The sequence below is a fragment of the Hyla sarda genome, unplaced genomic scaffold (assembly GCF_029499605.1).
Source record: "Hyla sarda isolate aHylSar1 unplaced genomic scaffold, aHylSar1.hap1 scaffold_388, whole genome shotgun sequence".
NCBI classification, from domain to species: Eukaryota; Metazoa; Chordata; class Amphibia; order Anura; family Hylidae; genus Hyla; species Hyla sarda.
The window spans coordinates 4,991-18,238 of NW_026610407.1; the positions used below are offsets into that span (position 1 = coordinate 4,991).

Sequence of the window (13,248 nt, forward strand, 5' to 3'; positions counted from 1 at the left end):
ATTTGCCTCACAAATAATTTTTTATTTTTGGTTTGACGTAGATTTTGTGGTGAAATGATTGACGTCATTACAAAGTAAAATTAGTAGCGCAAAAAACAGCAACAACCTCATATGGGTCTGTAGGTAGAAAACTGAAAGCGTTCTGATTTTTAGAAGGTGAGGTGGAAGAAACGAAAGTGAAAAAAACCTTTAAAAGTCCTTAAGGGGTTAAAGCATTTTTTTTAATTAAAGCATAAGGAAAACTCTACAAGATGATACTGACCTGATGGATAAGTATAACGTCAGTTGTGACATCACGTTATATAGTAGGTGATGAAAAAATCTCAAATTTGCAGAATTTCATTTTATTTCAATTGAATTTCATCCCACAATTTGTTTTCTATTTCACAGTAAAATTGGTCCCACAAAAAACAAACTCTCATGTGACTCTAGATGGAAAAATGTAAATAAGGTTAATACTCAATTATATAATCTGTGTTATTCTCTGCAGATTCTTGTAGCAGGAGATCAGAGGAGAATCTTATATCTTCAGATTATAAAGCAGATGATGATATCACACAAGATACATATGAAGAACATTCCATTATCCCAGATACACCCTCAGCCCTTCACAGCCAAGATCTGTCATCTCATCCTTATATACAGGTCCTGTCTTCTCACTCATCACAGGATGTTCAGCAAAATAAAGGTCACAGAAGGGGTGTTGGACATCAACGAGCTCATACAGGAAAGAAACCATATTCTTGCTCAGAATGTGGGAAATGTTTTACTGACAAATCACATCTTGTTCAACATAAAATAACTCACACAGGGGAGAAGCCATTTTCATGTTCAGAATGTGGAAAATGTTTTACTGAAAAATCAAGTCTTGTTAAACATCAAAGAACTCACACAGGGGAGAAGCCATTTTCATGTTCAGAATGTGGAAAATGTTTTACTGAAAAATCAAGTCTTGTTCAACATCAAAGAACTCACACAGGGGTGAAGCCATTTTCATGTTCACAATGTGGGAACTGCTTTACTAAGAAATCAAATCTTGTTCAACATAAAAGAACTCACACAGGGGAGAAGCCCTTTTCATGCTCAGAATGTGGGAAACGTTTTTCTTGCAAGTCAGATGTTACGCGACATCAAAGAACTCACACAGGGGAGAAACCATTTTCATGTTCAGAATGTGGGAAATGTTTTACTGATAAATCAAATCTTGTTCAACATAAAAGAACTCACACAGGGGAGAAGCTATTTTCATGCTCAGAATGTGGGAAACGTTTTACTTGCAAATCAGATGTTACTCGACATCAAAGAACTCACACAGGGGATAAACCATTTTCATGTTCAGAATGTGGGAAATGCTTTCCTCATCATACAAGTCTTTATAAGCATAAAATAACTCACACAGGAGAGAAGCCATTTTCATGTTCAGAATGTGGGAAATGCTTTCCTCATCATTCAAGTCTTTATAGGCATAAAAGCACTCACACAGGGGAGAAGCCATTTTCATGTGCAGAATGTGGGAAATGTTTTACTCAGAAATCAAATCTTCTTCAGCATCAAAGAACTCACACTGGGGAGAAGCAATTTTCATGTTCAGAATGTGGGAAATGCTTTACTCATCATACAAGTCTTTATAAGCATAAAAGAACTCACACAGGGGAGAAGCCAATTCAGAGAAATAAATGATGCAGATTTCACATCTATATATTCACCATGTACATAGGATATCTGACATTTATACATATATCATATACTGCATCTCCAAACTTGTTCCCAATTGATAATAAAAGTTTTCTATTAGAACGTAGTCACCGATCCAGCGATGTCATCACTATAGTTTACATGGTAGGAGAAGAGTGTGGTATATGGTTGTGATATTCACTGCTCCTCATAGAGAAGACCCAACAGGCATAATCCATGGGGAGCTGCTACTGGAGACCCAAACACCTCACAGAGAAGGGACTTATTCCAGTGATGAAGAATTCCAGGACGGTCCGGGCTTCACCTGCTGAGACCCTTTTAGAAAGGTTGTGTTATCCCGATCCTAGCTGATCATGTGGCGTCTGATCACTGGACACCTCACTCTGTGCTCGGCTGTTTCTGCAGCTCCCATAGTAAATGTACCTCCTCCCTACCTGGGGACACTGGGGTCCCTGTTATTGAGATACTGGGGATAGATGACACAACCCCCTCTCCACCCCGTGATGTACTTTTATGTCCTGGGCGGGATTACTTTCCCGACTGTCTTGGCAGTGTAACCCTATGTATGCCGCAGTCAGTACTGATTGTGGCATCTATAGGGTTAAACTGTCTTGCTCCCCCAGTCATGGCCTCCAGGTCTACCAGGCGCTGTTGCCTATGAGGCCCGACCTCGGTAACACTGACAGTTATACTGCGCTGTAGTACAGATGTATGGTGGTGTAGTATAACAGCAATTACACGAAAGCAGCTTCAGGTCCTAAATAAAAACGTATGGTCCCTGTCCCAATAAAGCCGTATATTATTACAAAAAAACTCCAAAACATACATAGCAGGTATTCTTTGTACTAACTTGTACTTTAAAGGGGTACTCCTCCCCTAGACATCTTATTCTCTATCCATAGGAGAAGGGATAAGATGTCTGATCGCGGGGGTCCTCCTGCTGCACCCGGTGTCACAGCCACGCCCCTCAATGCAAGTCTATGGGAGGGGGCATCACGCCCCCTCCCATAGACTTGCATTGAGGGGGCGTGGCCGTGACGTCACGAGCCTCCGCCCTGCATCGCCAGTCATCCGGCACGGAGCGAATTATCCAATAGATCTTTAGCAGGCATACTGTGTGAGTTCAGAGGGATTATTGAGAATGAAGATTATAGATGTTTTCTATGGAATACTAGGTGAATGGTAGAATGGAATGTCCATAGACTATAATGGGAAGAACATTTTATTTGGAGCCTAAACCATTTAACATATCAAATTATCTTTTACCACAAGTGTCCCCAGACAGAGCAGCACAGTGTAAAATGGAAATGACCTGGGATTATAGCTGTTTATTATAGAATGCAAAGGTGAATGACACAATGGAATGTCCATAGACTATAATGGGAAGGAAATATGATTTCATTTACATGTAAATCAGTGATATTTAGGAAATTAAACGTTACCACATGTGTCCCCAGGCAGAGTAGCACATTGTAAGATTAAAATTACCTGGTATTATAGCTGTTTATTATAGAATTCAAAGGTGAATGACTAAATGGAATGTCCATAGACTATAATGAGAAGAAGATTTTTATTTAAAGTATGAACCATTTAACATACCAAATACATCTTAAGGTTACAGTCCCACATACCACTAACGCAGCCTATTTCACGCTGCGCTAAATCTGCTGCATTATCCCCGATCACCATACACATAGGGCTTTCTGGCGGCAGCTCTGTGTGTGCAGTGAGTTTGGGTAAGCGGTATGTGGGACCGTACCCTTAACCTCTTAAGGATGCAGGCCGTACCTGTATGCCCTGTGTCCGCTCCCGGTCTATAACGCGGGGTTACGCCGTGACCCCGCATCATAGTAGGTCGGTCCCGGCGTCTAATGAAAGCCGGGACCCTGGGCTAATAGCGTGCGGCACTGATCGTTGTGCCACGTGCTATTAACCCTTTAGACATGGCGATCAAAGTTGATCGCCGTGTCTAAAGTTGAAAAAATCCCGGCAGGTCAGTCAAATCGCAATGTCCCGATCAGCTAAGACGCGAGCGGAGGGTCCCTTTCCTGCCTCCGGTGCGTCCGATTGGTGATTGACTTCTCCATGCCTGAGATCTAGGCAGGAGAAGTCAAGCCCCGATAACACTGATCATCCGCATGTAGTTCTATGCTGAGGATCAGTATTAGGAATTAATGTTATGCATGTTATAGCCACTAGAGGGGGTTATAATATAGCAAAAAAAAAGTTACTAATGATGAATTAACCCCTTCCCTAATAAAAGTAAGTATCACCCCCGTTTTTCCATGTGGTATCGCTGCGTGCGGAAATGCTTTAACTATAATAATAAATCGTTAATTAAACCGCATGGTGGGGCGTGGCTTGGCGGTTGAGATGAGCGGTCGCATGGAGTAAGTGCTCCCGCTCAGGACCTGCAATTTCATTATCCTGGACTGAATCCTGGAGACTTTGACCCCACGAACCCGACTGAGGACCCGTAATATGCCTCCTCAACCGGATCAAGCTAAACAAAAAGACCGCACGGCGGTCGAGAAGCTCCGAGATTATGCCCGTGCTGAAAAACAAGATGGCGCTGGGCAGGCCGGAGCGCGCTCTGCAGCAGTAGGGGTGAAGGGCCTGCCGCCTGATCTCCCAGACTCTCCTGAACTGACTCTGCGGGAGGTTAGTGACACCCTTCTCATGGCCATACAGAACTGTCGGACATCTCTTACCGGCAAACTGGAGGAGGTACGGGTGGACGTCGGCCTCCTGCGTCAGGACATGCAGACTCTCCGTGAGCGGGTCACGGAGACGGAGTCCCGTATCTCAACGCTGGAGGATTCTGTGCAGCCCTTGCCCTCCTCCCTCCGGGAGGTGCAGGAGCAATTGGAGGGCGCCCGGCAGAAAAATGATGATTTAGAGAACCGGCTGCGCCGGAATAACATCAGGGTGATTGGCCTACCTGAACGGGCGGAGGGCCAGAACCCCGGGGCCTTTGTTGAAACCTGGATTAAGGAACTCTTCCCGGACGCTCAGTTTTCAGCGGCCTATGCTGTGGAGAGGGCACATAGAGTTCCTGCTAGGCCGCCGGTTCCTGGGGCACCCCCGCGCCCGCTGTTGGCGCGCTTTCTCAACTGTAACGACAGAGACATGATTCTCCGTTCTGCTAGACGACTCCCTGAGATCAAGGTGCACAATGCTAAGGTATCCATTTTCCCTGATTTCTCATCTGACCTGCAGCGCAAGAGGGCCTCCTTCACATCCGTGAAGGCTCGGCTGAGGGAGCGTGGTGTGCCCTATTCTATGGCTTACCCTGCAAGCCTCCGGGTGGTGGACGGAGATCGAGCCATCTTTTTCTCCTCCCCGGTCGAGGCGGACGACTGGCTACGCGGGCGGCGCTGATCCGGGACCTCCCGTTATGGACTGTGACCTGCTATCTTGCACTCAGACTGGGATGGCTCCGAGGGCCCTTTTCTTCTATTTCTTCTCCCTCTTTATGAATGGCTGCAGCTCGGGACCTCTAGGCCACGGAACAGGTACTGTGCCCCTTTCCCATACCTGGATGCCCCCTTCCCAACTGATCCCCTGGACTTCCACCTTTTTCCCCGAGCCCTGATGATATATTCCCCCCCCCCCCCCCTCCTGATCCATGAGACTGGTCTTTGTGGCAGACCTGTGTCACTATCTGACCGCCTGATTGTACCGTGGACTATGCTCTGGGCACCATGTCGGACGCTCTGCTGCACCTTTGCTAGGTTCCAGCTCCCTGACACTCTGGCATATCCGCTCAGGGGCATACAGTGAATTTTATCCTGGACTACCTCTATAACTCATACTGTGGATGATATCAGGATGTCGGTACCGGAATGTTTTTGTTTTTTTTCTTATTATTTTTCTGTGTCTCATCTCCCTGGACTCTCCACCCTCCGCAATATACACATCCCCTCTGATTGCTGCTGGTCGGGATGTACCCTGGCATATTTGCTCACACCTACACCGTCCCCCCCTCCTCCCTTTCCCTTTTCCCCCCCCCTCTTCCCTTCCTTTCCTTCCCCCCCCCCCCTCCTCCCTTCCTTTCCCCCCCCCCTCCTCCCTTCTTTCCCCCCCCTCCTCCCCCCCTTTCCCCCCCCCTCCTTCCTCCCCTTTCTCCTCTCTTCCCTACCCTTTTCCCCACACCTCCCTTCCTTTTATTAGGCTCTCCTACCCCTTTCCCAATCCATGTCCGCCTTTCCCTTCCTTTTCTCTTCCTTTCCTTCCCTCCCCCCCTCTCCCCCCGCACGTGTGCAATTTGACTTGTATATATTCTTATGCCCTTCCCCGAGCGGGATTTGATGGTACTTTCTCTTTTATCCGTCTGTTTTTCCCAATGGCCTCTGGTTCCTCTTCTCCTTTCCCCTTTTTTATGCCTTCCCAGCTGCCCTTGCCCTCCCTCCCTTAGCCATTCTTCATTCTAAATCTCTCTCTCGTCTCTCTTGTCTTCATCTCTGGTACTCGGACTTGTTCCTTTCTCTAGGGGCTCCCTCCTGGTCTGCCCTCGACTTACATTCTCTTCTGTCCCTACTTCTGGGTCACTATCTATGCATATATTGTATAGGTCAATTTCTCTATTTTTGCATATGTAAGCAGGTTCTCCCCACTAGATGGAGCTGTTGCTCTTCTGATGCCTGATTGGCTTCAAGTATACATTGTTCTATGTTCTCTTTGGTTAACTGGTTATATAATTGTTAGGGGGATGTTGCTTTGTATATATACTCTACCTCAGATGCTATCTGGTGAATGTGTTCGGCCATTGATTGCTTATCTGTCATGTGTCAGCAGACCCGTGCGTCCTGGTCTTATATTGTCTGGTGTGTGGCTGTTGTATGCATATGCCCGTGTAATGCTCTACTATGGCGAGTCTTAGAGTGATGTCATGGAATGTTAGGGGTGTGCGTACACCGCGCAAGCGCGCCCTGATATTTGCACATATTAGAAGACACCGCCCTCATATAGTTACTCTTCAGGAGACCCATTTAACGCCTGATAGAGCCCACCTTTTGTCTAGGCCTTGGGTCCAGTGGTCTCATCATTCCTTCCATTCGTCCTATTCTAGAGGGGTTTCAATATTGGTTAGTAGATTGGTGAGATGGGATCCGGTAACGGTTCGTAGGGATCCTCAGGGTCGTTACATTTTTGTACATGCATACTTGAACAATGTCCCGTATGTGTTTCTTTTCATCTATAATCCTCCCCCTGCCTCTATGGAAATATTGCATAAGGCTGTCACTTTTGCTGCTGCATATCCCTCAGCACGGGTCCTCTGTATGGGCTATTTTAATATGGTGTTAGACCCCACACTGGACCGTCATAGCGCTAGAGGTACTGTCCTGGCTACTGGCGGGGATTCCCTTTCCTCATTTCTGGGGGAGGTGGGGTGGGTTGACATATACCGTGAAAGGTTCCCACATACTAGACAGTACTCATGTCACACTTTGGGACGTCATGCGCTGTCCAGAATCGACCTAGCGTGTGGTAACTCGTTGCTTATGTCTCAGGTCGCTGCGATCTCCTACGAGCCGCGTGCTATATCTGACCATTCTCCCCTATTGCTTGATGTCTCCATGGTCGGTTCTGGCACATCGCGTAGATGGAAGATCCACCCCTTTTGGTTGGATCAGATTGGCCCTAATGATAGAATCCCTGATCAACTTCAGATATTTCTTGAGGCTAATACCCCCGAGGGGTCCCCGGCACTGGTGTGGGAAACGTTGAAAGCCTATCTGAGGGGGTGCTTACGCTCTACTATTTCATTCATCAAGAGATCTACAGTTAGGAGAGAGGAGGAATTGGCTCAGAGTTGTGCACAATTGGAAGCTCGTTATGTGGCGGACCCGTCGGAGGCTAATGAGATCTTGTGGCTACGGGAGGGGCGACAATATATGTTGCACCTCCACGAAAAGGCCAATAGGAAATTATTCTTCACCAAACAGTTTTATTTTGAGCACGGGAACCAATCTAGTAAGTTACTGGCTCATATAGTCAGACAGAACTCCTTTGTTGCTCCTATTCTTAAACTCCGGGCCTCGGATGGGTCCGTCATGTTGGGTAATGATGAGCTGTTACAATGTTTCTCTACGTTTTATTCTACTTTATATACTTCGCAGGTGCAGTATGGTGTTGCTGAGTTGGCTGCCTACCTGGACGGCATTGATTTTCCTAAATTATCGGCTGAAGATAGGGACTTTTTAGATGCTCCTCTCACTTTACTAGAGCTGCAAGAAGCTTTGGCAGACATGGCCAGGGGCAAGTCTCCGGGCCCTGACGGCCTCCCTTTGGAGGTTTACTTGAAGTATAGTGACGTACTCCTGCCTTCCCTGCTAGCAATGTATGACAGAGCCTTTACTGATGGGGTCCTGCCTGATTCCTTATATGAGGCGACGATTGTTGTCCTCCTAAAACCTGATAAAGATCCTATGGAGTGCGGTTCCTACAGGCCTATCTCCTTATTGAACCTTGATTATAAACTTCTAACTAAAGCCCTGGCCAATAGACTGAATCGGGTTGTATTATCGCTTGTGCATCATGATCAATCCGGTTTTATGCCAGGCAAATCCACTTCGGATAATATCCGTCGTGTCCAAACTGCCGTCCAGGTGGGTGGTGTTATGGGAGGGGACTGGGCCGTGGCGTCACTTGATGCAGCTAAGGCCTTTGACTCGATTGAGTGGGGATACCTCTTGGAAGTGCTTTGTAGGTTTGGCTTTGGTCACAATTTTAGGTACTGGGTCTCCCTCCTCTACAGGTGTCCGCGGGCCCGGGTCCTTGTGAATGGTGTGTGTTCTCCCCTATTTCACCTAGGTCGTGGTACGCGTCAGGGGTGCCCCCTGTCCCCGCTTCTGTTTGCGGTGGCGGTGGAGCCCCTTGCTTTGCGTATACGTCAGGATCCTGGTTTCCGGGGCATGTCTGTGGGAGGTAGGGAGGACCGCATAGGCCTTTATGCCGATGACATGGTTCTCTTTGTGTCTGACCCCACTACAATGATCCCCTATGCGATCGACCTGATGGATCGTTTCAGATTTTTTTCGGGACTGTTCATTAATTGGTCCAAATCGGCGGTCATGCCTCTACTGCCTAGAGCGTGGCCCCCGACGTTGGGTGGTCTCCCGGTTGTCACTACATTTAAATATTTGGGGGTGTATATCAATAGGGATCCCATGCTGGATCTTGAGGTCAATGTTCTCTCCCTCCTGCCCTACATTAAATCTAAGTTTAGGATAGGGGCCCAGCTGCCACTGTCCGTCTCTGGACGTATTAATCTTATCAAACTTATTGTTCTCCCCAAATGCTTGTATGCCCTAGAACATGCTTCTGTTCCTGTCCCTAAATCCTTTTTTGATTCTGTACATTCCCTTCTGTCCCCGTTTATTTGGGGACCTAGCAGACCTAAGATTAGTCTCACCACTCTCCAGCGTCCCAAGCTGGAGGCGGGTATGTCCCTTCCCGATTTTTACTTATATTACCTGGCGGGGCAGTTGAGATATATTAGACATTGGGTTCTGGGTGACTCCATGCCTAACTCTGAACAATGCCTGAATAGGTTCGTCCCCTCAGTGTCTCCCCGGATGCTTTTAGAAAGCCCTACTCTAGGGGGTCGTGCTTACCTACCTTCACATAAGCTGGCTGTAAAAGTGTGGCGGGCCGCTAAGTCAGTATATGGATATGCTGATATCCCGTCTGATACCCCTCTATGGCACAACCCCTTTCTCATCCATGTGGGTGAGACTCTAGACTCTGTTTTTTGGATGAATGCTGGTGTGCTCACTCTGGGCGATGTGTATCGGGATAATGTTTTGTGTTCCTTCGAGCAATTGCAATCAGAATATGATTTGCCCCGACATTGCTTCTTTAAATACCTACAGCTCCGTCATGCATTGTCAACACAGTTCCCTGCTGGACGTGCACCCATATCGGCATTCCCTCTTATTGGTATTTTAAAATCGCAGGGTCCTAGGGGACTGGTGTCCATCCTATATACGCACCTCATTCAGGCCAAGAACTCCCGTTCCCGGTTGCCGGCTGTCCGACACTGGGAATCTCATATTCCCAATTTGACCAAAGATGATTGGGAGGAGATGCTTTCCTCACATATGGTGGTGTCTCCTTCTGCTAATAATAAACTGATTCAATTAAATATTATACATTATAGTTACATCACCCCCATTCGTTTGCATAGAATGGGTCGTTCTGACTCGGACGCCTGCCATAGATGTGGTGCGGCTAAAGCTGATTTTTGGCATCTTATCTGGGCTTGCCCTGATATAAGATCCTTCTGGCAGGATGTCCTTGGTCTTCTTGCCACAATTATCCAACCTTCCCCGGGGTGTGACCCTCTGATTTGTTTATTTGGAGTTCTGGATGAGGAAGTGTGGCCACATTACGTGCGCACTTTATTGCGAGAATCCTTATTTTTTGCTAGGAAGGCGATTGCCCTCAAATGGATGGACCCCGGCCCGCCTTCCCTGTCTCAGTGGAAAGCTTTGGTTAATGCTATGATACCCTTCTCCCATCTTGTTTACAAGAATAGAAAATGCCCTGGTAAATTTCTTTCTGTGTGGGGTCCCTGGTGCTCCTCACCATTGACCCAATGTTCATACTCTGCATCCCCTGAGGGGACTTAAGGTCATGATTGCCCTTCCCTTTCTAGATGTGGTTGTATATACCCCTTTGATTTATGTATGTTAAGATGTTGTGCTGGATGTGTGTACTCCCTCCCCTCTGTGGACGCATGGGTCTGCTTTAACATTAGTAACATTATGCTTGGTACTCGTGACTAGTTGTGGCGATATCTGCTGAATTCTACACTACGGCCTCTATTCAATATTATTTTGCCAATTTTATATTACATACCATCCCCGTTTTCTTTTCTTTTCCTTTTTTCGTTCACCTTGTTCACCCTCTTTTTGTGTTAAGGTTTCTCAACTGGCTGTTCTTGGTTTCCTCAGACTGTGTCCTCACTGCACTGATTACTGCCGGATCTTTATATGATATTATGTCGTTTACATTCTGCTTACTTGTACATGTTCTCAGTGCCTTTTTTTTTTACTTGTGTACTCCACTTTATACCATTTTGCTCTGTGAGGCGATTTGTCTGATGTTTGTTTAATCTTCAATAAAACGTATTTAAAAAAAAAAAATTAAACCGCATGGTCAATGGCGTACACGCAAAAAAAAAATCTGAAATAGCGTATTTTTGGTCACTTTTTTTAGCACAAATATATGAATAAAAACCAATCAAAAAGTCCAATCAAAACAAAAATGGTACCGATAAAAACTTCAGATCACAGCACAAAAATTTATGATAATAATGAAAATAAAAAAGTTATAGGGGTCACAATATGACAATTTTAAATGTATAAATTCTCCTGCATGTAGTTATGATTTTTTTCTCACAGAAAAGGATTGCAGTAACACATGTTTTGCTATTAACCTGTTTGTCTGTATTGGAACTAAACAAAAAAAGGAGGAATAAAAACAAATTGGACATAATGTCCCCAAACTCCAAAAATGGGCTGGACAAAATTATTGGCACCCTTAACTTAATATTTGGTGGCACATCCTTTGGAAAAAAAATAAGTGAAATAAGTCGCTCCCTATAACCATCAATAAGCTTCTTACACCTCTCAGCCGGCATGTTGGACCACTCTTCCTTTGCCTTCCAGTAAGAGAGACCTGGAGTAGTTTGCATCTTTTCCCAACAGCAATTTTAAGATCTCTCCACAGGTGATCAATGGGATTTAGATCTGGACTCATTGCTGCCACTTCAGAACTCTCCAGCATTTTGTTGTCATCCATTTCTGGGGGCTTTTTGACGTAAGTTTGGGGTCATTGTCCTGCTGGAACCTAATCAACCAATCCTCCTAAGTGTCTCAGGGCAAAATAATATTTAACAACAATTTTAGGGACAAGTCCCTAAGGACTGCCCTAAACTAGAGACAACTTAAATCTAATATATAAAACTTAACTTTTATTTCTACTATAAAAATACTAGTGCTTATTTGGTACCATAGTGAAAAAGTTTTAAAATTTCGGTCATCCACTTAGTGGTCACAGTGTAAACCGCCTATAGCATATATTGTGACCAGTGTCACTATGGTTAGTTAAAGGTGCCCCCAGACAGCGCTGCCACCGCTGACTTGGGAGACCCCCTACTGTATTAGAGCTTTCTTATTCAGCCACTGGGATGCCGTTTTATAAAAACATTACAGCCTCTCTATCTGACGTTTCGCCAGTGTATTCTGGCTTTTTCAAAGAGGTGAGGACAGGTATACTATGCATCAATCACCCTTTTATATGATCGCTAATTAACTCCACTGCGCATCGCTTCCGATGCGCTCGCTGATGCGGCCTGCTCGTCATCATAATGCGCTGGTTAACCCCAATCACATCTTTTGTTGACATACCACGTCATCCTCCACATATCCAAGTACCTATCACCTACCGCTACGTCAGTTCTCCCATCTCCATAGTCCCCGTCGTCACCGGATTATGCTCCTGGAGACACAATTAGCAGAGCTGCGCATGTCTTTGAACTTAGTCTCCACGTACCTCAAATGTTGTTACTGCGCATGCTCTTGCACTTAGAACTTTTACAACCCGAAAATCAGTAAACTAGTAACAGGTAAGTATTATAGCTGGGTCAATATACTGCCCACAACTTGATTCATAACTAAAAGCAAAGTGGAGTAACGCTGTCATGCATTTATATTAAACATCGATAAGGGGTACCATTTTACAACCTGTAGATACTATTATCCCATAATAACAGTTTATATAATAAAGCCAATAAATGGCAAGCTGTTATAAAGTATAAAACAAGATATGTACATACTTGTACTGCACATACACTTACCATATTAGTAATGCCATATGTTGTCTCAATCCCAGAATCAAACATATATTCCATCCTAAACTTAATGAATGTATTCCCACATGAACAAAAATTAATTACCCTTTTGTGCAATTTGATAATTACATTCCTAGCCAATGCCATAACCCGTGGCCAGGCCACTCAATTAACATTGGTTCTCCTTATAGGAGTTTATTACATGCGGAATATCCCCATTATCATTTACCACGCCTTAAGATCTATTTGTTTTTTTTCTCTTTTTATCTTTTATGATGGTATAGGGATACAAATGAAGAATTACCAGTGAGAACAAACAATGGCATTAATACTACATGTAAGTAAGCCGCATCATTTAATGAAAATATAACAAAATTATTGAAATTTGCATAGTAAATTCTGAATTCACTATGGAGAAAAGATTATTAATCAGCCATCTAAGAATGCGGAATATGAAAAGCCTTCATTTAGGCCTGTAGGACTTAAAGTCCTTAGCCGGTAAATCCACCGTGCCTCTTCTCTTAATAAGATCTTATCAATGTCACCTTTCCGTTCATTAAGAACCATTTTCCTCAAACCCCAAAATTTTATTGCATATTTTTGTGTTGAATGTATGGACCTCATATGTACAGATAAAGATGTCTCAACCTCAGTCCGAATTGTGCTAACATGTTTGCTAATTCTTTTCCGGA

General features: G+C 44.9%; 1 protein-coding gene across 1 annotated transcript; it reads left to right on the forward strand.

Annotated features, from left to right (window-relative positions):
- Positions 1 to 493: 493 nt before the first annotated feature.
- Positions 494 to 2,522, forward strand: LOC130332797 (oocyte zinc finger protein XlCOF6.1-like; the record flags this gene model as incomplete). Its single annotated transcript, XM_056553825.1, has 1 exon — positions 494 to 2,522. A coding segment is annotated over one exon (1,187 nt), but the record flags the coding sequence as incomplete, so codon positions are not given.
- Positions 2,523 to 13,248: the final 10,726 nt, after the last annotated feature.